At 41.0% G+C, this 27,171-nt stretch overlaps 1 protein-coding gene across 2 annotated transcripts in view; it reads left to right on the top strand.

Moving 5' to 3' along the window:
* Positions 1–27,171, top strand: part of LOC139416359 (helicase ARIP4-like) — a 66,091-nt gene that overhangs the window by 6,406 nt on the left and 32,514 nt on the right. For both annotated transcript variants that reach the window (XM_071164891.1, XM_071164890.1), the window contains exon 2: positions 21,563–21,712. In XM_071164891.1, coding sequence (XP_071020992.1) covers positions 21,613–21,712 — 100 coding nt within the window. In that variant the 5' untranslated portion in view covers positions 21,563–21,612. The remainder of the gene's footprint in view (positions 1–21,562; positions 21,713–27,171) is intronic.

Here is a 27,171-nt window from a genome sequence, read left to right as displayed (position 1 = left end):
AGCTATGATCCCTTATTGATGTCACTTGTTAAATCCACTAAAAACAGTGTAGATGAAAGGGAGGAGACATGTTAAGCTTATAGAAATTGAAACCTGCATGGTGTATGTGTGCCATTCAGAGGGTGAATGGGCAAGACAAAATATTTAAGTGCCTTTGAACGGAGTATGGAAGTAGGTGCCAGGTGCACTGTTTTGAGTGTGTCAAGAACTGCAATGCTGCTGGGTTTTTAACGCTGAACAGTTCCTGTGTGTATCATGAATGGCCCACTGCACCAAAGGACATCTAGCCAACTTGACACAACTGTGGAATACTTTTGACACCTTGTAGAGTCCATGCCCTGACTAATTGATGCTGTTCTAAGGGCAGCCCTATGCGACTCCTCTCGCTTCCTGTTTCCAGCCTGGTGGCCTTGTCCCCCATGACCTTCAGTCCGGCTGTTTGGCTCTGTCCTGAGGGTGCTGCGGTCTTGTCTGGACTCTGGCGCTGTCCTGAGGGTGCTGGGGGCTGGGCTCGTATCCTTCTGACCATGTCTGTGGTGTCCCTTGACCCTGCGTTACCTCATCTAGAATCTAGATGATGTTGGGTGGCCCTATTTTAGCAGGGTTTAGTCTATGTACTCCCCTCCCTCGTTTGTCATGTGGGTTTTGAGGACACGAGACAACCAGACCTCAACCCCTCCCCCGACCCGTCCCAGGTGGTCTCCATTGCTGCCGGGGATTCATTCAGGAGGAGGATACAATGCATGTTTGAAATGTCATAACTCCTTAGATTAGATTAACTTTATTACTTTATTATCCCACCAGGGGGAAATTCGTTTGGTCATGTGCTTAAAAGACAAACACAGAATGGTACACAATAAAATTGATATGAAAAGTGCAATGGGTTACATATTTACAGTGGATGTTCAATACACACTCCCTTCAAACCAATCAATAGTCTTTGCATTATACAGCCTAATGGCTATCTATTTGTTTCTTTTCAATAAGTATTTTCCCCCCAGTCAGGCTGCGGCTGCTTTGGGTTAATTTAAGAGGAGGTCGGTACTGTCCTTTTTAGAATTATCCTTCCGTAAAATGTTTGTCATGTTTTTGGAGTATGAGATTTGTGTACTGGCTGTTGGCCGACTCTTGGCCTATACCATTTATCTTGCCCGCTGTTTTTATGTGCTGCTGCAGTTTGGTCTTTCACATAACAGGCCAAATGATAGGACACTCTCAAGGACAGATTTGTAAAACATCTGCAAGATATGGCGATCAACATTGCAATATATCAGTTTAGGCTTGGGCGGTATCCAGATTGTAATGCCATCATAACGACCTTGTGCTATAGCGGGATATTTGGTAATACTGACACTGAACACAACGGGCGCTATTTTCAAACCCCACTGAGCTTTTGTAATCTGAAGGTTAGCATTGCTAACAAGTACACGGAGAGTCCCCATAGAGAATGCTAACGAGGCTCTGGCCTAAATGCTACTCAGTTTTCTGCATGCACAAAACAAACATTTGACAGCAAGGCTCTTGATCCCGAAGGGGATTCTCTGCTGTTAACAAGCAAAGCTGGATTTTGGAAGAAGCTAACCACTTAGCTAGATAGCTAACAAGCTACTAAATTAGCAAACCAATTGTGCAACTGCAGAACATTTAGCACATTTTAAACAGTTAATATTTATAAGAAATCTACCTGTCAAACATTTAGTTGTGAATTCCATACGGTAACTAGATCACCTGGTGCGAGCTGCACAGCAGTGAGTTACTCACAAGTCTCCTGTCTCATTGTGTGCTTGAAAACAGACGCCACATGACTGGGCACTACCAGTAAGCTTCATAATGAAAAATTGTGACATGTAAAATGAAGACAGCGATCTACTTTATCTTCCACCGTATTGCACAAGTTGACTACAGGTATTTACTTAAAAAGTAGATGCAAATATTCAAATTTATTTATAAAAGCTTGACAGTATTGAAAACCATTCTGTTTTTTTTCTTTTTTTTTCAAAATACCCTGGTATACAGTATAATGCCCAAACCTTGTTCAGGTTGTGCAAAAATAACATTCTCTGTTGTCGTGTTTTCTTTGAATTTCAGTTTCTCAATTCCCAGGTATGTGGTCACTCCATTGACTGGTTTCCCCCGTTGATCTTCGTGAGGTGTAGTGCAGTTTTTTCCCCCCATACTCTACATGGAGAAAGAGACACTTATATTATACACTTGCCATATATTTCTATACAATTGTTTCACAAACCAAGGTCATGTACCGGTGAATAGGGCTTGTTGTGTCTCTTGTCTGAAAAGGCAGCTCCTCTCCCTGTACAATTGAAACAGTGACCCGACCCCTTCCTGGGAAGCTAACAAGGTCATTGTTAACCTTCCAATTAGCTTGCTCTTTTTGTTACGGATAATTCCTCCATTGCTATCCTCTTCCCACCAACCATAATTTTCTTCCTTGAATTCAAGTCTCTATAGCTGGAAGTTGTGTTCTATGAGCTACTTAGCATCTGTGTTTTAGAAAGTTCCTTAAAAGCTCTTTGCTCACGGTTGTGTCGGCTAACCTGACATTGAAGCTGGGTTGGATCACGATGATATGCACTGCATTGGCACAGAAAAAAGGCTGTGAGTGATGTGAATTTAATTTCACCAAGCTGAGTGATGAGCTCGAAAATGCATCATGAGAGCTTTGCCTCTCAGGAATAGGCTGCTGCCAGCGTCTTTCATTCTGCTGTTTGACTCTTCCCAGGGATCCACAACTCTGACAAGTCTTCCCTCTAGTCTGTTTGTGTTTTACATCTTTTGTGTGTGTGTGTGTGTGTCCGGGCTGCTTCTTTGTCTACAGTATTTCTTTGACAAAACAGCAGCACGATTCATCAGTGAAAACCCCACAGGAGGAGTTGTGTGGAAAGGAAGAAAGATGAGGGTTTCTTTCCCTCTCTATAGTTGTTTTTATCAAAAAGAGCCTAAAGCAAAATCTGCTAGCCTGATTGCCAGGTCTGTATGCTTTAGCTAAGTCCTAAATGAAAAACATTTGTTGATGCTAGCCATTAGGATAGCCTATGTGATCTGGCTTGACAACAAATACAACAGAGTTGGCTAAATCACAAATAGGTTTTTGACTAACTGTAACCCAAGTTAGTGCAATGTTTCTCATCCAGGCCCTCTGGTATCATTAAGATGTCAATTGAAGACTAACTCCTGCACTATAGTGTACACCTGGGGTCTATAACAGATCGATCGTGAGCTACCAGCCCACCTATGAGTAGCTTGCCAAACAAATCGGAAAGTACATTCAATTTTAGCCTTCAGAACCGTAGCTAATACGGCACATACCTCACTCGCTAGATGCACAATTAAAGGGGAATTTAGTTCCTCTATGAACAATTATAATTTTGAGTGAAACCCCCCCCCCAAAAAAAAATCTAAAAGTGAGAATATCATTTGGGAAAATATCAACCAGAATTTGGGGGAAAAGATCACATTTTACAGGGCCCCCTTTAGAGTTGTTTATGAACCATTATTTTTAACATGTGTATTGGCAGAAAATGTAGGGCACTATTTTCTCTTGTACGCGAAGGACCTGGGGAAGAGTTGCAGGGGAGTGGTGAAGAGCAGAATATTCCTAATTGAAAGCTAAAAACAAATGACTAGCTCATGCTAGAAAAGGTTGGATATCCCTGGTATACAGAGTGTACATGGATAAACATAGGGCCCTATAAAATCCGGAATAAAGACATTTATAACAGAATTCAACAATATAAAAAATATGTAGAAAAAAAGGAATAGGGAAGCGCTGGTAAGGTACACAATAGTAGATTTTGGTAGACAGAAGGTGCTCTTTGGTAAAAGGGGTAAATTGGTCATCAAAAAGAGGAGGACCAAGGCAAGGCACTCTTCATATAATGAATTAAAATCCCATTATCTGTATGGCATGTTCAATGGAAACAAAGTTGAACCATTTTTATTTTGTTTCTGTTGAATATAAAAATATGCATTGAACTTAATAGGACATTTTTATTAAATCATTGAGCTTATTAGAAAATGTAATTGTTTGCCCAAGAGAATCATAAGACATGAACAAAATGTGTTTCGTATTTTCATGCAACTTTCTGTAACTGCACAGGAATAGCCCTGTCTCTGTGTATGTGGGCGGCGCACACGCAGGTCTACACTTTGTGTAGCTGGTAGCGATTATGCTAATAGTAACCTTCTGGTAGAGATGGAAAGGCTTTCCCAGAAATATTCTCAATGAAATGTTAACTACAAAGTAGCTGGCAGAATGAAATCATGATTATTTGCATCAATCCAGTGGCCATTGGTTTTGCAAACTTTGCAATCACACGAGCGCTACGGCAACACCGGGTGACTACACCCAAAAATGGAAAATTCTTCAATTTTAAACATTATTGCGGACTTAGAAAAACAACAAAATTGGATGTTCTATATAAAAAAAAAATAAGTGTGATTTGAGAGCCCTATAAAAACAGTACACATACCCCTTTAATGTAACTGGGGTTGTACTGTATGTATCCCAGTGTTTCTGTGAGGTAGGAAAGCCCTTAGACATGATTGGGCTCACTTTGTCTACAGGTCTGGTCCTGTCAGTAAACAGTGTATCGTAATCCAACCCTGACACATTGTTAGCCTTGGCATATACTTCTAGCTCTGCCTCTCTCTGCTGCCCAGTTATGCAAAGACTGTTAATTGCATTACATCACAAGGAGTGATGTATTGTTTTTCCATTACATAAGGCCAAGTCAGTGTCATTTAAGATGAGGGAGGACAGTTTTTTTTTTTTTGTTGTTCTTTGTATGTTTGGCCTTATTTCTATTACAGCATATTGGATGACTCATTCATATTCCATTCACCCAGCTCAATGTAACAGTGATAGGTTTAGGCTACTATATGATACTATATGATACTACTAATGTTTGTTCCACAATGCAATTAGCGGGAAACACTGTTGTAAAAAGTGGTTTCTTGTGACAGAGATTAAAATATCTGTTAAAAATGTTGAGGGGATATGTATAGATGCAACAACTAGCATAGGTTGCTAAAATGACTGGGATTGTGCCTTTGGCTACTAGCCAATGAAAGATAGTTGATTTGAAAACCAATAGAACCAGAGAGAAATAGGTTACTGGTTTTAATGTCATATGGAAGTCTCTTTATAAAATTGCCTTTATGTTTCCATGGATTTTAATTTGACGCAAGGTAAGACATGCCTCGTAATGTAAAACTTTTAGGTTTCAAACAATTAAGTATGTGTTTTCAAAATACGTACTGCCTCCAGCTCATTGTAAAGTGGTGTGTGTGACGCGCTGAAGCCTGCCTACCGTTGCCTATATGCACTTGAATAGCGAATGGGAAGCGCGCTTCAATTACCTGTTGAAATTAAAATGGTAGCTATTTTTAATCGTGGCCTTAAACAGTTAACACGCGGTTGCGCTTAGCATTGTTACGCAATGATTATAAAAGCACGCTTCATTCCAGCAGCAACAAATGAGCAGTTTGAGAAGCTCTGGCAACAGCTCTCTTGCGCCATCTGACATTTTCCGTTTACAAGCCGTTTAAGCATGACCGGTCAAGTGTATTTCCATTGACTGGTATTTCCATCAATGACTAGGCAAAAAAATATATAGATATTTTACAAAGGGATTTTCTTTCTTCTCCCGGACAATTGGCCGGCTCCCTGGTGTGTGTGTGTGTGCTTTGAATAGTGCAATGTTGCCAACTCCTCAGTAAAGAAAGTAGCTATTGGCTGTCCTAAAAGTCGCTAAATGACGCCATCGTCTAATCTGCATAATTGGCCATGTAATTGTGATGGACGCTATAGGTCGTGAGAGAGACAGAAAGTGAGTAAAAAACACCCTAAATATGTTTAGAACTACAAATGAACTTTCGGCATTCTTTTTTAAATTTTTATGTCACAATTCCAACCCTCCTCCTTTATCCAGGCTTGGGACCGGCAAAAGTGACCCAAAAGAGACACTCTGGCGGAGTTACTTAGTTTAGTTTTCTTAATTTGGTTTGATTTTTAACCTTATGGGTCCACTTAGGAGCCTACAACAAGCAACAGTAAAACATGAACATTTTTAACCATAACTTTTTTTTTGTTTTTTTTGTATACAATCTAAATGGACCAAAAAGAGACAATAGAAAAAAAACTGTCAATGGCAATGTGAGAATTATGGTAACTAGTCTGGCCCTAATTCAGGTTTACATTTTTTTAAAGTAAGCCAGGGTGGAATAAGCCAGCGGCGGCTTCCCGCATACGCAATTAATTTGCAGTCTGGACGCGGAGGGGTGAACATCTCCTGCTCTGACTGCAGCTGGAAGGGACTGCTGCGTGAGGACTGGGCCGCATGTGAGGGCTTTGGGACGGGGGTGGGGCCCACAGCAGCACCTGCTGCTTGTTGAGAATAGTAAGAACGATAGTGCTTTCATGTCAGTCTCCAATAACACCAGAAAAAGTCACTAGATTTGTCGCTAGTCGCTATTTTGAAAATGTGTTGCTAGAGGGGTCTGAATACTCGCTAAATATAGCAACAAAGTTGCTAAGTTGGTAACACTGAATAAGTGGAAGAGAAGGAGGGGTCCTCTCTGCACCTTTTTGAATTTATCTAGGCAAGTCCGTTAACCTCTCTAGGGTAACCTCTCTGGCCAACATCCAGAGTTTGCAGAGCGCCAAATTCAAATACAGAAATACTCGTTTTAAAAATTCAGAAAATATACAACTATTTTACATAGGTTTAAAGATGAGCTTCTTGTGAATCCAACCACTGTGTCAGATTTCAAAAATGCTTTACGGCGACAGCATACCTTACAATTATTTGAGAACATAGCCCAGCATACAAATCATTACAAACAGTAACCAGCCAAGTAGAAGAGTAACACAAGTCAGAAATAGAGAGAGAATTAATCACTTACCTTTGATCTTCATATGTTTGCACTCAGAAGACATTCATTTATTCAATAAATGTTCCTTTTGTTCGATAAAGTCTCTCTTTATATCCAAAAACCTCATTTTCTTTCACGTGTTTTCTTCAGTAATCCACAGGCTCAAACACAATCACAACAGGCAGACAAAAAATCCAATTTGTATTTGTAAAGTTCATAGAAACATGTCAAACGATGTTAATATTCAATCCTCAGGTTGTTTTTAGCCTAAATAATTGATAATATTTCAACCGGACAATAACTTCGTTAATATAAAAGGTAAACAAGAAAGGCACTCTCAGCCGCGCGCATGAAAAAGCTCTGACACGGCAGGGTCCACTCATTCAGACTGCTCTTACTCCCTCATTTTTCAGAATACAAGCCTGAAACCATTTCTAAAGACTTGACATCTAGTGGAAGGCATAGGAACTGCAATTTGAGTCCTAAGTCAATGGATACTGTAATGGCATTGAATAGAAAACTACAACAAACAAAAAATTCTACTTCCTGAATGGATTTTTCTCAGGTCTTTCCCTGCGAAATCAGTTCTGTTATACTCACAGATATTATGTTAACAGTTTTGGAAACTTTAGTGTGTTTTCTATCCAAATCTACTAATTATATGCATGTCCTATCTTCTGGGCCTGAGTAGAAGGCAGTTTAATGTGGGCATGCTTTTCATCCAAAATTGCAAATGTTGCCCCCTACCCTACAGAAGTTAAGAACAAATGTATTATTTACAGTGACAGCCTACCAAGAGGCAAAAGGCCTCCTGTGGGGATAGGGCTGGGATAAAAAAAAAAATATGTAGGACAGAACACATCATGACGAGACACCACAACACTATATAAAGAGAGACCTAAAGATTACAACATAGCATGGTAGCAGCACAAACAGTTCAAACATTGTTAGACACAGACAACAAAGAGCAAAAAAGGTAGAGACAATACATCACGCAAAATACTCCCAAGTGTCAGTAAGAGTGTCCATGATTTGAGTCTCTGACTGAAGAGATGGAGATAAAACTGTCCAGTTTCAGTGTTTTGTTGCAGCTTGTTCTAGCTGCAGCAAACTGAAAAGAGGAGTGGCCCAGGGATGTGTGCGCTTTGGGGACCTTTAACAGAATGTGGCAGAACGGGTGTGTGTGTGTGTGAAGGATGAGACATGCAGTAGTAATCTCAGACAGGGGAGAGTGAGGCCTAGGGTGTTGAGTGTTTTTATAAATAAGCATTAACCAGTGGGTCTTGCGTCAGGTATACAGAGATGGCCAGTTTACAGAGAAGTATAGAGTGCAGTGATGTATCCTATAAGGAGCATTGGTGGAAAATCGGATTGCCAAATGGTAAAGTACATCAAGCAGCTCGAGTGCACCCTTACCTGCTGATCTCCGTAATATAGCATGGGTAGGAGGGTCATCTGAATCAGGGTTAGTTTATCAGTTTGGGTGAAAGAGGAGCGATTACCATCGATGAAAGTCTAGATTTTAACGTTGGCCTGCAGCTTGGATATGTGCTGACAAAAGGACAGTGTAACGTCTAGCCATTCTCCCAAATACTTGTATGATGTAACTTGCTCCTCAGGCTCTAAACCCTCAGAGGTAGTAATCACACCAGTGGGGAGAGGGGCATTCTTCTTACCAAATCACATAACCTTGTTTTGAACATCGCAAAAACCAAGGTAAAGGGCAGAGAAAGTTGTGACAGTCAAAGCTTTGTTGTAGAGCATTTCACACAAAATCCGGGGAGAGGCCAGCTGAGTACAAGACTGTATCATCTGCATATACATGGAGAGAGCTTCCTACTGCCTGAGCTATGTTTTTGATGCTAGGGTTGAAGTGACACATCCATAAACTGAGCATTAACCAGATTGCAAACCAGAGAGAATACTATAGACATCAAGAAAGCCAGTCAGTTGATTGTCAAGTTTCTATATCTTTTCAGGGGGATGAAATTGAAATTGTAGCCAGCTCTGCTATTCTTGTTTGAAAAAGAGAGATACTTTGAAAAAGTATCATTTTCAATTAATTGACAATGAGACATGGCAATCTGCATAAAGGCACATTTTAAACAGTGGATGAGCTTTTCTTAGTAATCTACTTGAGAACCATTTAGGTTTCAAGGAAAACCTTTGAATAAGTGAAACTTTTAGAGGTTTAGTGCTTTTATATTTAATAATCTCAACCCACCCAATTCATATCCATTATATAAATTTAGCAAAAAAAGAAACGTCCCTTTTTCAGGACCCTGTCTTTCAAAGATATTTAGATTTTTACGAATTAACCTCACAGATCTTCATTGTAAAGGGTTTAAACACTGTTTTCCATGCTTGTTCAATAAACCATTAACAATTAATGACCTGTGGAACGGTCGTTAAGACACTTAACAGCTTACAGACAGTAGGCAATTAAGGTCACAATTATGAAAACTTAGGACACTAAAGGCCTTTCTACTGACTATGGAAAAACACCAAAAGAAAGATGCCCAGGTCTCTGCTCATCTGTGTGAACTTGCCTTAGGCATGCTGCAAGGAGGCATGAGGACTGCAGATGTGGCCAGGGCAATAAATTGCAATGTCCATACTGTCACCGCAGTGGCAGACCACATGTAACAACACCTGCGCAGGATTGGTACAGCCGAACATCACACCTGCAAAACAGGTACCGAATGGCAACAACCACTGCCAGAGTTACACCAGGAATGCACAATCCCTCCATCACTGCACCGACTGTCCACAATAGGCAGAGAGAGGTTGGACTGAGGGCTTGTAGGCCTGTTGTAAGGCAGATCCTCACCAGACATCACCGGCAACAATGTCGCCTATGAGCACAAACCCACCATCGCTGGACCAGATAGGACTGGCAAGTCGCGGTTTTGTCTCACCATGGGTGATGGTCGGATTTGCGTTTATCGTCGAAAGAATGAGCGTTACACCGAGGCCTGCACTCTGGAGCGGGATCAATTTCGAGGTGGAGGGTCAGTCATGGCCTGGGGCGTCACAGCATTGCAGGCAATCTCAACGCTGTGCGTTACAGTGAAGACATCCTCCTCCCTCAAGTGGTACCCTTCCTGCAGGCTCATCTTGAGATGATCCTTCAGCATGACAATGCCACCACGCACAGGACGAGCAGTATGGCTGATTTCCTGCAAGACAGGAATGTCAGTGTTCTGCCATTGCCAGCAAAGAGGCCAGATCTCAATCCCATTGAGCACGTCTGGGACCTGTTGGATCGGAGAGTGAGGGCTAGAGCCATACAATACTTTTTTGCCCCACTGTATTTACCTCCATGGTTGCAGGATATTGTCTACAAGTTTTCTATTGAAATTCATTGTAGAGAGCTTATTATATATTTTGCGACATGAATACCAAGTATGTCTACTTCACCATCAGCCCATTTATAGGTAAACTGCAGGGTACAAGTTGTATTTTTTTTTTAAAGATTCAATACGTAATATTGTACACTTATCATAATTAGGTTTTAGTCCAGAGAATACAGAAAAGTTATCTATATCTTCAATGAGACATTGCAGGGTTCTAGCTTGCAGACTTAATATAAAACTTGAGTCATCGGCATATATGGACACCTTTGTTTTTAAGCCTTGGCTTTCTAATACTATGTTGATATTGTATCTGATTCATAGCTAGCATTTCAATGGCCATAACAAATAGATATGGTGATAGTGGACACCCTTGTTTAAATCCTCTTGACAATTCAAAACTCTGAGAAGTTGTCGTTATTTACTATTTTACACCTGGGGTTGCTATACATTATTTTTACCCATTTTATAAGAGAATTACCGAAATTGGAAAAAATCCGGCCATTTTATAAATAAAATCCAGTCTTTATCAAATGCCTTTTCAAAATCCCATATAAATACCAGGCCTGGCTTCTTGGATGTTTCATGATGTTCTATTATTTCTAGTAGTTGTCGTATATTATCTCCAATGTATCGTCCATGTAAAAAAACCTGTCTGATCAGGATGAACAATACCTGGTAAAACCCTTTTAATTCTGAGTGTTATGTAATTTGCTAGTATTTTTGATTCACAAGTTCACAACATTGAAGTGTAAGGGGCCTCCAGTTTTTTAGATTTGCTATCTGGGTCTTGTTTTAATAGAGAAATCAGACCTTCCTGCTGAGTACCTGGCAGACTACCATTTCTATAGCAGTAGTTAAAACAATCTAACAAGAGCTTTTAGTATATCAAAAAAAGCTTGATATACCTCTACCGGTATGCCATCAAGCCCTGGGGTTTTTCCAGACTGAAAGGATTTAATAGCCTCAAAGTTATTCCTCTGTAATTTGGCCTTCACACGGATCTTTTTTATTTGGAAAGAATTCCTTACCGTAATCTTCATTCAGTGGGAGAGGATGAGACGGAAAAGATAACATCTGCCTAAAATAATTAGCTTCCTCTTTTTAAAATGTCATTCGGCGAATCATAGACGACTCCATCTTCAGTAAATTTTCTGCAAAAGAAAATTGTTAGCATTCCTGTATTGGAGATTCAGGAGGAATTTTGTGCATATTTCTCCATATTCCATCAGTTTGCTTTATTTTTGTAATAGATTACATTAGATCGTTCTTGAATAAGTTCCTCAAGTTCTTAGAGGAAAAACAAACTTATTTTGTATCTCTGTAGTATCGTTTTTATTGCAATCTTCCTGTACTATTAGTTAATGGCTTTCCCTTGTTGGTCTTGTCTCTTTAGCCAGAAACTGCTTTTTTATATGTTATTGATGAATATTGAATTGAATGACCTCTGAAGGTGTGACATTTTTGGGCTGATTAAAAATGTTTAAAAAATGGTCGATTTTTGGCTGATATCCGATTATTTTCCATGCCCTCAAAAAAACGATACCAATAAGCAATATTTAAAACTTTTGCTGACTTTTAAGCCTTCTAGTACAGTTTATAGTTACACACACACACACACTGATCAAAAATATATATTTTTGGCATTTACGTATGTCCCCATTACCAGTAAAGCATAATTCAATCACTTACTTGCTGTGCTGTTTCATTGTTAATTTCTTTAGTCTCAACCAGGTTTTCATTCATACATGTCAATCAGTAAAGTTTTAGTTCTGTCTGTCCGTGCCGCTCTTCCTCGGTGCGCACAACAGCAAAGTGTATTAACTTCTTCGATATAGGGGGCGCTCTTTTTAAATTTTTGGATAAAAAAACGTTCCCGTTTCCCCGGAACTAATGCTACAGGTGAAACCAAGATGACATTTCATACAGGAAGTGCCCCAGATTTTGAATGTGCTGTGTTCCAATGTCTCCTTATATGGCTGTGAACGCGCCAGGAATGAGCCTACACTTTCTGTCGTTTCCCCAAGGTGTCTGCAGCATTGTGACGTATTTGTAGGCATATCATTGGAAGATTGACCATAAGAGACTACATTTACCAGGTGCCCGCTTGGTGTCCTCCGTCGAAATTATTGCTTAATCTCCAGCTGCGTGCATTTTTCCAGAGGAGAAACCAAACTGCCACGAATGATTTATCATCAAATAGATATGTGAAAAACACCTTGAGGATTGATTCTAAACAACGTTTGCCATGTTTCTGTCGATATTATGGAGTTAATTTGGAAAAAAGTTTGGCGTTGTAATGACTGAATTTTCGGGTTTTTTTCTTAGCCAAACGTGATGAACCAAACGGAGCGATTTCTCCTACACAAATAATCTTTTTGGAAAAACTGAACATTTGCTATCTAACTGAGAGTCTCCTCATTGAAAACATCCGAAGTTCTTCAAAGGTAAATGATTTTATTTGAATGCTTTTCTTGTTTTTGTGAAAATGTTGCCTGCTGAATGCTAGGCTTAATGCTATGCTAGCTATCAATACTCTTACACAAATGCTTGTGTAGCTATGATTGAAAAGCATATTTTGAAAATCTGAGATGACAGTGTTGTTAACAAAAAGCTAAGCTTGTGAGCCAATATATTTATTTCATTTCATTTGCGATTTTCATGAATAGTTAACGTTGCGTTTTGGTAATGAGCTTGAGGCTATAATTACGCTCCCGGATACGGGATTGCTCGACGCAACAGGTTAAATAATTTCTAACTTGTTAACATTTTCTGCTAGTTAGTTTTTGCTACCATGTGGGTTTTAGCTTGCCTGAGCCTGCTGAGTTTTAATACACATATTGTCATGCATGTTTCATCTTATTTAAAAAATCTTGTTTTATTTTACCCTTATTTAACTTAGCAAGTCAGTTAAGAACAAATTCTTATTTTCAATGAAGGCCAACGAACAGCGGGTTAACTTTCTTGTTCAGGGGCAGAACGACAGATTTTTACCTTGTCAGCTCGGGGATTTGATCTGGCAACCTTCCAGTTACTAGTCCAACACTAACGACAAGGCTACCTGCCGCCCCTTACAAAGGAGTTGTTTCATCTAACTGCTTAACTATTTATCTGTACATGGAATTGTATTTGTTTTACTCATTTTCTTCTGATCTTTACAGGAAAATTCCACGGGCACTATCTGATGTGTGGAGACATTTTACTGCAGCTAATGTAGAAGGAAAAGCTGTGTAAATTTGCAAATACTGTGCCAAATCATATGTGAAGAATGCAACAAAGATGCAGAATCATCTGGCCAAGAGCATAAAGTTCCTTCAGCGCTCACAACCTCTGACAAAACTCCCTCTACTTCTATTTGAGGTGAAAATTATGGATCAGACACCTTATTGATGGCAAGCAGAATTTTTTGGGGGACTCAATAGAGAAACGTAGTTGGAGAAATGCTGATGAATGTCTTGCTCGATCTGTGTATGCAACTGGTTCACCTCTGATGCTCACAGGCAATGTGTATTGGAAGAGATTTATGAATGTTCTTCGCCCAGCATACACCCCTCCAACCTGACATGCTTTACCTACTCATTTGCTAGATGCAGAGTTCAAGTGAAGGTCCAGCAAATCATAGAGAAAGCAGACTGTATTGCAATCATCTCTGATGGTTGGTCGACTGTTTGTGGGCAAGGAATAATTAACTACATCATCTCCACCCCTCAACCAGTATTCTACAAGAGCACAGACACAAGGGACAACAGACACACCGGTCTCTACATTGCAGATGAGCTGCAGTCATCAATGACCTTGGACCACAGAATGTATTTGCACTGGTGACAGACAATGCTGCGAACATGAAGGCTGCTTTGTCTAAAGTGGAGGAGTCCTACCCTCACATCACACCCATTGGCTGTGCTGCTCATGCATTGAATCTGCTCCTCAAGGACATCATGTCACTGAAAGCAATGGATATACTCTACAAGAGAGCCAAGGAAATGGTTAGGTATGTGATGGGTCATCAAGTTATAGCAGCAATCTACCTCACCAAGCAAAGTGAGAAGAATAAGAGCACCACATTGAAGCTGCCCCAGCAACACCTGTTGGGATGGTGTTGTCATAATGCTTGACAATATCATGGAGGGGAAGGAGTCTCCAAGAAATGGCCATATCACAGTCTCCTGATATGGACAGCCCCATCAAAAAGATCCTCCTGGATGATGTATTTTGGGAGAGAATGGTAAGCAGCCTGAAACTCCTGAAACCTATAGCAGTAGCCATTGCACGTAGAGGGGGACAATGCCATCCTGTCTGATGTTCAGACTCTGCTTGTAGATGTAAGAGAAGAAACCTGTACTGTCCTGCCCACTTCGCTGTTGCTCCAAGCAGAGGAAACTGCAGTACTGAAATGCGATGGATTACTCAATATTCCCTTTTGTTGTTCAGTGAAATCATTCCATGTGAAGAGTCAACTCATTTAATTAAAGTTCAATTCGTAACTACATTTTTTTCTATTGGAAGGATTTAATCATTTGCAATTGTCTACTTAGAAACAGAAACCTTTTACCTTATCATATCTCCATATATGGCAAATATATCCAATGCAAAAAACATCTACATTTAAATGGTATTAATATTCATTTGCATATGTTTCTGTTAATTCCCACGGAAAGTTTCCACCTCTGAATATTCCCCCAAATATTCAACCCTAGCCATGACAGAGGGTATCACGTCTGCTGCAAACGCAGTTGATGTAGCTTATTTGTCCAGTCAGTTGTTCGAATGGATCTAGGAGTGTGTTCATGTTTCAAACATGTTCTCAAATGTCATTGAAATGGCAGCAGTGGTATGAGAACCAGCACATTCCTGAGCTTGCAATCAAGCTTTCCTCAGTACGAAATACTCGGCGACCCACTGTGCTGTCAGACTCTGCATGCTCATGGGGCTGACATCACTGGTCCAAATCAGTCATGAAGCTAAATGCAGTGACACCCATAGCAAGTAGCTCATGGATGTGCGTTTCAACAATACTGTGTAACTCCGGTAGGGCAACATCTGAAAAATACAGCCTACTTTATTTTTTTTATTTTATTTTTTATTTATTTCACCTTTATTTAACCAGGTAGGCTAGTTGAGAACAAGTTCTCATTTGCAACTGCGACCTGGCCAAGATAAGGCATAGCAGTGTGAACAGACAACACAGAGTTACACATGGAGTAAACAATTAACAAGTCAATAACACAGTAGAAACAAGGGGAGTCTATATATACATTGTGTGCAAAAGGCATGAGAAGGTAGACAAATAATTACAATTATGCAGATTAACACTGGAGTGATAAATGATCAGATGGTTATGTACAGGTAGAGATATTGGTGTGCAAAAGAGCAGAAAAATAAATAAATAAAAACAGTATGGGGATGAGGTAGGTGAAAATGGGTGGGCTATTTACCAATAGACTATGTACAGCTGCAGCGATCGATTAGCTGCTCAGATAGCAGATGTTTGAAGTTGGTGAGGGAGATAAAAGTCTCCAACTTCAGCGATTTTTGCAATTCGTTCCAGTCACAGGCAGCAGAGAACTGGAACGAAAGGCGGCCAAATGAGGTGTTGGCTTTAGGGATGATCAGTGAGATACACTTGGTAGAGTGTACCTGTGCTCGACCAGTCGGCAAAAGCGAACATCATCCACGACAGAGAAAGGTTGATTGTCAAGGGAAACGAATTCCATTATCTTGGCGTTAATGTTTTTCGCCTGTGAGTTCTTGCTGAAATGTTCTTGCTCTTTCAAATGACTGCTCGACTTCAACTTGTTTCGTTGTTGGCTTATTATTTTTCTGCTTTAGTTCTGTGTAGCTCTAGTTCTGTGTTACATTTTTAGCTAATATCGGCCAATACCGATATGTCATGCATCCCTAAACTAAACCATCTGACCTAGCTATTTTTGGGGGGCCATGTTTAAGGAGCTCTTTTAGCACCTCAGAATCAGTGACCACCTGCAGGAAGAAACTGTGGAGCAGGGAAGGGGAAAAAAGAGGGAGGAGCATCAGGGTTAGTTGCATTAGAAGGGCTGGGAGATGAGGAAATGTTGCTGGCAAGGAGGCATGGCTGTGTCTGTTATCCTGACTTAATGAAGTGTTGATTAAAGAGCTCAGCCATACGCTCCTTGTCAATAACAACAAAACATCAACATTAAGGGACATGGGCAGCTGTGAGGAGGAGGGTTTATTCTACAGGTCTTTCAACATTTTCCAGAACTTCTTGGGGTTAGACCCACAGAGAGAGAACTGCTCCTTAAAGTAACACACTTTGGCCTTCCAGATAGCCTGAGTGCACTTATTTCTCATTTTGCCTGAACAAGAGCCAGTCAAAAAACAGTGATCACTAAGGTCATTACAGAAAACACCGGACTGATGCTTATCAGGATTATTGTGGGACTGATAATAATCTGAGAGAGATTTAAGGAGTCACATTGTTTTAAGACTTGGTCAGGGGGTTTAAGCATGTCCCAGTATAGGTCACCTAGCAGGACAAATTCAGACTTAGTGTAAGAGGCCAGGAGAGAGCTTAGTATGGTACAGGCCGGTGCTGATAGTGGATGATAACACCCAGCAACAGTCAACAAAGAGCTATCTGAAGGCTTAATTCTTAAAAACAGCTAATTAAATTATGTAAGCAGCAAGGAGGCAGCCAGAGAGACTGGTAGTACTGAGACTGAAGAGGGGGAAATGAGAATCAGGAGGAATCAGTGGTGCTGGAGATTAAGTTCAGAGGAGAGTGGGGGTGGCTGATCACCGGAGGGTCCTCCGAACCACTGGTGAGAGAAAAGGGGGTGGAATGAGAGAGGGAAAGATGGAGGAAGCGAAGAGGTGTTGGAGGAGAGAAGGGCGGAGGGAGGAGAGAAGGGGGGGAGAGATGGAGAAAAAATAAAGAGAACAGGGTTGGGGTATGAATGATGATGATCCCCTTCACCTTACTTCTGATCCACCCTCTTGGAAAGTCCACCATGTTCCCCTGATGAAACCCAGGGAATCCTCAGTGACTGTTGTATTGGAAACATTGAAGATGGGAGGAGATGTTTGGTTGTTGATATAGGCATGTGTGATAATGAAGTCAATGTTTTATGTAGAGCCCGGTCTATATGTTTTTTGGGGGGGTCCGATCAGTGCTTGACTTGGTCTAAAATAAGTGCCGGTACTCATTTTGGATGCTGGTACTGTTTTATATTTTGGTGCAGTAACTGCACAATACTTTTGAGATAAAATATTATGAGAGGTCCAGGAACTCGATCAGTAGAAAATTTGAGGTGCCGGTACTCTGTTCCGGTGAGCTCCTGCCAAAGTCAAGCACTGGGTCCAATTCTAATTTTTGGGGTGGGAACAACTTACAGATACCAATATATCTGCCGATATACTGTTTTACAGTGGGGGAAATGGAAGTGTAATTTTTCCACAAATTCTCAAATTGCCATACACAAGCAATTTTCCAAGAAATACAGTGCCTTGCAAAAGTATTCATCCCCCTTGGCGGTTTTCTTATTTTGTTGCATTACAACCTGTAATTTAAATGGATTTTTATTTGGATTTCATGTAAAGAACATACACAAAATAAGCCAAATTGATGAAGTGAAATGAAAAAAATTACGTTTCAATTTTCTTCACAAAAATGGAAAAGTGGTGCGTGCATACAGTGGGGCAAAAAAGTATTTAGTCAGCCACCAATTGTGCAAGTTCTCCCACTTAAGATGAGAGGCCTGTAATTTTCATCATAGGTACACTTCAACTATGACAGACAAAATGAGAAAAAAAATCCAGAAAATCACATTGTAGGATTTTTAATGAATTTATTTGCAAATTATGGTGGAAAATAAGCATTTGGTCACGTACAAACAAGCAAGATTTCTGGCTCTCACAGACCTGTAACTTCTTCTTTAAGAGGCTCCTCTGTCCTCCACTCGTTACCTGTATTAATGGCACCTGTTTGAACTTGTTATCAGTATAAAAGACACCTGTCCACAACCTCAGTCACACTCCAAACTCCACTATGGCCAAGACCAAAGAGCTGTCAAAGGACACCAGAAACAAAATTGTAGACCTGCACCAGGCTGGGAAGACTGAATCTGCAATAGGTAAGCAGCTTGGTTTGAAGAAATCAACTGTGGGAGCAATTATTAGGAAATGGAAGACATACAAGGCCACTGATAATCTCCCTCGATCTGGGGCTCCACGCAAGATCTCACCCCGTGGGGTCAAAATGATCACAAGAACGGCGAGCACAAAAATCCCAGAACCACACGGGGGGACCTAGTGAATGACCTGCAGAGAGCTGGGACCAAAGTAACAAAGCTTACCATCAATAACACACTACGCCGCCAGGGACTCAAATCATGCAATGCCAGACGTGTCCCCCTGCTTAAGCCAGTACATGTCCAGGCCCGTCTGAATTTTGCTAGAGAGCATTTGGACGATCCAGAAGAAGATTGGGAGAATGTCATATAGTCAGATGAAACCAAAATATAACTTTTTGGTAAAAACTCAACTCGTCGTGTTTGGAGGACAAAGAATGCTGAGTTGCATCCAAAGAACACCATACCTACTGTGAAGCATGGGGGTGGAAACATCATGCTTTGGGGCTGTTTTTCTGCAAAGGGACCAGGACGACTGATCAGTGTAAAGGAAAAAATGAATGGGGCCATGTGTCGTGGGATTTTGAGTGAAAACCTCCTTCCATCAGCAAGGACATTGAAGATGAAACGTGGCTGGGTCTTTCAGCATGACAATGATCCCAAACACACCGCCCGGGCAACAAAGGAGTGGCTTCGTAAGAAGTATTTCAAGGTCCTGGAGTGGCCTAGCCTGTCTCCAGATCTCAACCCCATAGAAAATCTTTGGAGGGAGTTGAAAGTCTGTGTTGCCCAGCAACAGCCCCAAAACATCACTGCTCTAGAGGAGATCTGCTTGGAGGAATGGGCCAAAATACCAGCAACAGTGTGTGAAAACCTTGTGAAAACGTTGGACCTCTGTCAATGCCAACAAAGGGTATATAACAAAGTATTGAGAAACTTTTGTTGTTGACCAAATACTTATTTTCCACCATAATTTGCAAATAAATTCATTAAAAATCCTACAATGTGATAAAAAAATAAAAAAATAAAAAACTTTGAACACCCCACGGAGCACCATTAAATCCATTATTAAAAAATGGAAAGAATATGGCACAACAAACTTGCCAAGTGAGGGCTGCCCACCAAAACTCACAGACCAGGCTAGGAGGGCATTAATCAGAAAGGCAACAAAGAGACCAAAGATAACCCTGAAGGAGCTGCAATGCATCACAGCGGCGATTGGAGTGTCTGTCCATAGGACCACTTTAAGCCATACACTCCACAGAGTTGGGCTTTACAGAAGAGTGGCCAGAAAAAAGTAATTGCTTAAAGAAAAAAATAAGCAAACACATTTGGTGTTCGCCAAAAGGCATGTGGGAGACTCCCCAAACATCTGGAAGACTCTGGTCAGATGAGACTAAAATTGAGCTTTTTGGCCATCAAGGAAAACGCTATGTCTGGTGCAAATCCAACACCTCTTCACCCGAGAATGTTTTTTCATTGGCAGGGACTGGGGAACTGGTCCCTGCCAGTTGGTCCCTGATGGATGGTGCTAAATACATGGAAATACTTGAGGGAGAGATTTTTTATTTTTTACCTTTATTTAACCAGGCAAGTCAGTTAAGAACAAATTCTTATTTTCAATGACGGCCCAGGAACAGTGGGTTAACTGCCTGTTCAGGGGCAGAACGACAGATTTGTACCTTGTCAGCTCAGGGGTTTGAACTTGCAACCTTCCGGTTACTAGTCCAACGCTCTAACCACTAGGCTACCCTGCCGCCCCTGGGACAGAGGTTCACCTTCCAGCGGGACAATGACCCTAAAGCAGTATTTATCTGAGGACAGTGCCACGCGTACAAAAGCATTACATACATTTTCCAACCAAGCAGAGGCATCACGAAAGTCAGAAATAGCGATAAAAGTCCTTTATATCCCAAAAAAGTCAGTTTAGTTGGCACGCTTGACTCTAATCCACCGGTATCCCTCTTTCAAAATGCATACAAATGAATCCCGAAACTTCATCCAAACAAGTCCAACAACGTTTATAATCAATTGTCAGGTACCCTAATATGTAAATAAACTATCAAATTTAAGACGGCGAATAGTATGTTCATTACCAGAGATAAATAACGATGTGCGCGCATTCTCCGACGAGCACCACAACAAAAAACAAGCCTGAAACTCTTTCTAAAGACTTGTTATCTACTGGAAGCCATTGATTTCCCCATAGACAAGCATTTTAAATGTCACCTCCAAAAAAATAAAAATAAATCTGGATGGATTGTCCTCGGGTTTTCGCCTGCTATATCAGTTCTGTTACTCTCAGACATTATTTTATCAGTTTTAGAAACTTTAGAGTTTTCTATCCAATACTACCAATGATATGTATATCCTAGCTTCTGGGCCTGAGTATCAGGCAGTTTACTTTGGGCACCTCATTCATCCAAACTTCCGAATACTGCACCCTAGACTTAAGAAGTTAAGGGGAAACATTTAAGTCTCTTGGAATGGCCTAGTCAAAGCCCAGACCTCAATCCAATTGAGAATCTGTGGTATGACTTAAAGATACACCAGCGGAACCCCGGTGGCTAGATGTGCCAAGCTTATAGAGACATACCCCAAGAGACTTGCAGCTGTAATTGCTGCAAAAGGTGTCTCTACAAAGTATTGACTTTGGGGGGGTGAATAGTTATGCACGCTCAAGTTCTGTTTTTTTGTGATATTTCTAGTTTTTCACAAAATATTTTGCAAGTGGTAGGCATGTTGTGTAAATCAAATGATACAAACTCTCGTAAAAAATATATTTTAATTCCAGGTTGTAAGGCAAGAAAATAGGAAAAATGCCAAGGGGGTGAATACTTTCGCAAGCCACTGTATGCTTCAAATGTGGAATTCTTACATTGTGACAATACGTTTTCAGGTGGCATGAGATTCCATTTTTTTATCCTTTTATTGAATATCGGTTATCGGCAGATAGTACCAGTGAAATGATGCATCGGTCGGGCTCTAGTTTCAATGGTATTGTTAGACGGCTTTGAGTTATGCATTGGCAGTTCTGTACGTTGTCAGTTGTCGCTCTGCCAGATTGTCAAGGTAGTGTGTGTGTGTTCAATTACTTTTTTTTTTTTTTTTTTTTTGCACTGCAAGACAGAACAAAAATTAAATAACTGTGTAGGCTACATTTTTATGCCAAAGCAGTGTCCAAATAAGAAGTGTGTGTGTGTGTTGCAGATGGTGTGAGGATGCCTAGGTAATGCCCCCGGCGTGACTGAGGAGACACCATGTCTGACGAGGAGACCTCAGGGAGACACATGGAGCCCCACTGCCTCAACAGTGAGGAGGAGGATGAGAATGATGGCGATGATGAAGATGACGTCCCCGGTAGGTGGAAACTGAAAGACACAAACGCATCCTGATTAAATGTTGTATAAAGAAATTCCATGAGTAGAGATGATATGATTCCGTGGGCTACGGTCCAATGATATTATGTCTGGCATGGAAAGCGTCAACTAAGATGCCTATACAATGGGTTTTAATGGGAGGAAAATACTTGTCATTGAGGAGGTGCAAGTGACCAGGAGTGATATTGAACTGATGTCATGAAAGTGGTTTGAAAACCTACAGTCATATCTTCTCAGTGGTGTGCGTCCGTGTGTTCCCCTTTCTTATTGTCTGTACCTGGCAGCATTTACACAGATGTTCGGGGTAGTCTTTGGTAGCATGACTTTACAGGAGATGAATCCTGTCTGAACTCTGTTCTGCTTCAGGAGGGGTCGGGAGGGGGGGTTAGGCAAACGTTTTACTGTTTCATAAGTTGTCATACCATCTGGTAGTGGCTGTCTTGACTTCATCAAATCCATGTAAAGAAGCTAGTTACGATAGCCAGCTAGCAAGGCTATTTTGGGCTATTTGGTGCGCTCCCTTAGCCTTGTAATTACCAGATTGCTGCTGCGCTATCAGTCTGCCCGAGAGGCATTGCACAAAACAAATTAAAAAGCGATTGGATCACTGCTTGCTACTAACTGCCTTGGCTTGAGTAAAGAAATGCAGACTGAACTGAAGCCTGTCAACAACAGTGCTTTGTGTTTGTAATCAACAAAACCACCCTGGTTGGTTTGACGAAACGTTGAGGGCTCTAGCCTCGCATCTTCCGATCTTCACCAGACTGAATCCTTGTAGCGAAACAGTGAATCCCCAAAAAACTCTTCCCCCTCCCTCGCCCCTACCAACTCACTCGGAGGGCCCACCGTTGGCACGTGTTGCTAACGAAACTCAGAGGGTGACTCCCAGAAAGTGACGAGGGGGATCTATAAATCCTCCACCTTCGGGACACACTTGTGTCTTGAATGAGGCAGTTCAATAGGTAATAAAACAAACGTGAATATGAAATGGACAAATTCCCAGTTTTACAAGCTACAGGGCATTCGGAAAGTAGTCGGACCCCTTGGCTTTTTCCACGTTTTGTTACGTTACAGCCTTAGTCTACAATGGATTAAATAAATACAAATAAATCTACACACAATAACCCATAATGACAAAGTGAAAACAGGTTTAGAATTTTTGGCAAATGTATTAAAAAATATATATATTATATATATATATAATTACCTTGTTTTCATAAGTATTCAGACACTGCTATGATACTCGAAATTGAGCTCAGGTGCATCATGTTTCCATTGATCATCCTCGAGATGTTTCTAGAACTTGATTGGAGTCCACTTGTGGTAAATTCAATTGATTTGGACATGACTTCTTCCATTTAAGAATGGAGACCACTGTGGTGTTGGACCTTCACTGCTGCACTAATGTTTTGGTACCTTTCCCTAGAACGGTGCCTGAACAGAATCCTGTCTCGGAGCTCTATGGACAATTCCTTCAACCTCACGGCTTGGTTTTTGCTCTGACATGCACTGTCAACTGTGGGACCTTATATAGTCAGGTGTGTGCCTTTCCAAATCATGTCCAATCAATTGAATATACCACAGTTGGACTCTAATGAAGTTATAGAAGCATCTCAAGGATGATCAATGGAAACCGGTTGCACCAGAGCTCAATTTCGAGTCTCATAGCAAAGGGTCTGAATACTTATGTAAATAAGGCATTTCTGTTTTTTTTCTTTTTCTAAAAACCTGTTTTTGGTTGTAAATTGATGAGGGAAAATGTCATTTAATCCATTTTAGAATATGGCTGTAACGTAACAATGTGGAAAAAGGCAAGGGGTCTGAATGCGCTGTATGCAGCAATGTCACGTTTATTTAATTCAGGAAAAGCCTTTTCATTGTTTGTATAGTTTGTTTAAAAAAATGTATATATATTCTGGCAAGTAATCAAAGTCGAATACTAACGTCTACATTCGGGTATTCTCTTAATTAATTAACCGTGCTCATACCTATGAGAGAGAAATATTCATATTTTGACCAATGGGTAAAAAAAACAATGGTCCAAACCTCATGTCTTTGTCATACTCCGTTCAAATGTTATTGGAGTTTTTACCCTTGTATGATGGCTAAAATTCAGGTGACTAAATCAATGGAGGCCAGAGAGAAAAAAAGTGGTTCAAATGAAAGAAAATTGCTCAGCATCGCGTCAGCTTGGCTGGATGCTGTGCGAGAATAAAGGCTGCCTTACAGGCTCAACATGTCCAATCCTAAAAGTTGCTGCGAGAAAGCTGCACTGCTCTGTCAACAGAGCTCGGTGCTTACTATCGCATGTATTAGGTTACGAAATCTGACTTTTTGGATATACTGGTAATGCAATGGTAGAAAGTCCCCACTGAAAGTTTCAGAACGTGAATAATCATATTTGTCTTGTTTAAAATGCATTTTAAACATCAGTAAGTTGAATTTCATCACCAAAGCGCAATTTCACCCACTCTGGGCAGTTATTTCCCTCTCCTACCCTCTCTGTGCTGCTCACTCCCTGGGTTGTGGTGACATTCACACAGCCGTTTTTGTCTATGTCACTGTGACACTGCGTTATGAGAGACAGCCCTCTACCCCTCGCCTCCCCCGGTTCTCTTTGTGTCTGCGCAACTATGCCTCATTCAGCCGTACAACTCTACTGCAGCACGCGGGCGCTCACATGCGCACAGCGACCTTAAGCATCAGAGTTGGGTTTAATAATAGAGTTTGTCTGTGTGTTCGGTACTTTGTCATGTTTTGTTATAGACATAGTTGGTTCACAGTCAGGAAAAGGGATTGCCCTCAATATTAGGACTGGGAATTTCCAGGGACCTCACGATACGATACTTAGGTGCCGATACGATGTGCATTGCCATTCGTTACAGTGATTTTTATTGCGATTCGATGTAGTAAACATATCGCTTACCATATGTCTGCTGCAGAGAGACGAGAACATGAGAGAACGAGTTTTGATCAGTCAGGGAAATTAAAGGGGCTGAAAACAAATTGTCTCCCTATTAAAAAAAAAAAAGAAGCCAGAGAACAATCTACGAAGGGAATATACTGGGGGTTCGGTGCAGGTACCACCCAACTAGCGCAAAAATTATATCCCAATATGTAACTATTAAAAAAAGAAAAAATATGCATAACTACTCAACATGTAGGCTAGCTACTGTACTTTAACTCTGCTCAGTGTCAGGACTTATGCACTCTCACACTCCTACTTACTCTGACACACACACCCACACACACACATACGTCAGACATATGTACACATTACGTAACCCTACTCCCCGTCTGTGCTCTATGCCCCAGCTTGTCTGGATGTTAACATATTAACATATTGCTGTAGGATTAAGGTCACTAGTACCAACGGCAGGCCCGGGGAAGTGAGGATCACTTCCTCCTTCTTCCATCTCCATACTAACTCTATATCTGTCTAATTTCTTCCTATTCCTGTCTTTTGGTTACCAGATATCTATCCATATAGCCGCAAGCAGGTGCTGCACTGATCCATCAGCAAGCAGGTGCTGCACTGATCCATCAGCTTCAACACCACAACGTGGCATTTAACGTGCTTAGGGTTGTGTAATTCTACTTACATTCCCCAAATTCCAAGGTTTTTCCTGAAATCCTGGTTGGAGGATTCCAGATTTCCTGCTTATTCCTTCTTGATTCTGGGAATCTTCCAATCGGGATTTCGGGAAAACTTAAGACTTTTGGGAAAGTTAACCAGAACTGTGGAACCCTAAACATGATTCGGTCGAGTAGTTTTATTGTGGCTTCCAGTCAGCGTCGTGCAGAAATACACTTTCAGGACACACCTTTAAAAAGTGATTGGTGCCATTTGGAAAACAGAATTGCTTGTGTTTAAACGTTTAAAACAATTCCTGGAAAAATCACTGGTATACCGTAAAGGTCTCCAAGCTGCAGAGCATGGTTCTTGACCTCGTTCATAACATGTCATGTACCCTCAGGTCGGCACAGTCTCTTTCTTTAACTAAACATGAAAACGCTCTCAAAATAGTCTTCTGAGCCACATGATATATGTATCAACTATCATATTGCCATCCACCTGTAGCTGTCTGAGCCTGGGAATTGGTTCTATTTTTCCCATCAAGTCAAATACAATTCCACACCATCCTTGGCATTTGTTATTTTATTAGGATAACTATTAGCTGTTGCAAAAGCAGCAGCTACTCTTCCTGGGGTCCACACAGAACATGAAACATGACACAATACTCAACATTAATAGACAAGAATAGCTCAGAATTGGACAGAAAAAGAGAAGATTTGTTATTGAAGGCACACACAGCCTACATATCAATACATGCACACAAATGATCTAGGTGAAATAGGGGAGAGGCATTGTGTCGCGAGGTGTTGCTTTATCTGTTTTCTTTGCTGCTTATTTGAGCAATATGAGATGGAAGGCAGTTCCATGCAATAAGGGCTCTATATAATACTGTATGCTTTCTTGAAATTGTTCTGTATTTTTGGACTGTGAAAAGACCCCTGGTGGCATGTCTGTTGGGGTAAGTGTGTGTGTGTCAGAGCTGTGTGTAAGTTGACTACGCAAACAATTTGGGATTTAACACGTTCATGTTTCTTATAAAAAGTAACACAGTCAGTCTCTCCTCAACTCTTAGCCAAGAGAGACTGGCATGCATAGAATGGAATCTGATTACAATGAAGAACAAGACGTGCCGCTCTGTTCTGGGCCAGCCGCAGCTTAACTAGGTCTTTCCTTGCCGCACTGGACCACACGACTGGAGAATAATGAAGATTAGACAAAGCTAGAGCCTGCAGAACTTGCTTTTTGGTGTGGTGTCAAAAAAAAAAGCACAGCGTCGCTTACAAGTACACCACTTACAAGCAGTCCAACATGTGTTGATGATATCTATCTTAGACCATGGAAGGTGGAGCATCACAGAGAACATAGTGTCTTTTGGGGACATGTAACTAACGTGACATATTTCCTGTTATGTTATTTTTGTGCCAACACTGCGCACACACACACACACACCACACACACACACACACACACAGAGAGAGGGGGAGCTTAGTGCATGTGTTTGTCATAATTGGGGCAGCAACAGTCTGTTAGCATTTGACTCATGCATGCTGGCCAATTAACTGTTCGTTCTCCTATGTTACTTGAATGAGCATATTTAATCTGAGCTCTGAAGTGTATTTTGTGCTCTTTCTCCCTCCCCTCCCTCCCTCCCTCCTTCCTTCCTCTCTCTCTCGGGTAATAGTCACAGAGCACCGTCACCCATGCCACCCGCTCTCTGTGCTGTTACTGTCGCCATAACAACCAGAGCCTGGACGCTCTCTCTCTGTCTCTCTCCCCCTTTCTCTTTCTCAAAGTCGTGAGCATACTTGTTTTTCTCCCTCTCTCTGTATACCTGTTTTGTCTTCTTGTCCAACCATTTTGCT

The sequence above is a fragment of the Oncorhynchus clarkii genome, chromosome 9, assembly GCF_045791955.1.
Source record: "Oncorhynchus clarkii lewisi isolate Uvic-CL-2024 chromosome 9, UVic_Ocla_1.0, whole genome shotgun sequence".
In the NCBI taxonomy this organism is placed as follows: Eukaryota; Metazoa; Chordata; class Actinopteri; order Salmoniformes; family Salmonidae; genus Oncorhynchus; species Oncorhynchus clarkii.
Note: the sequence above shows the minus strand (reverse complement) of the source record. Positions and strands in the feature narration are given on the sequence as shown.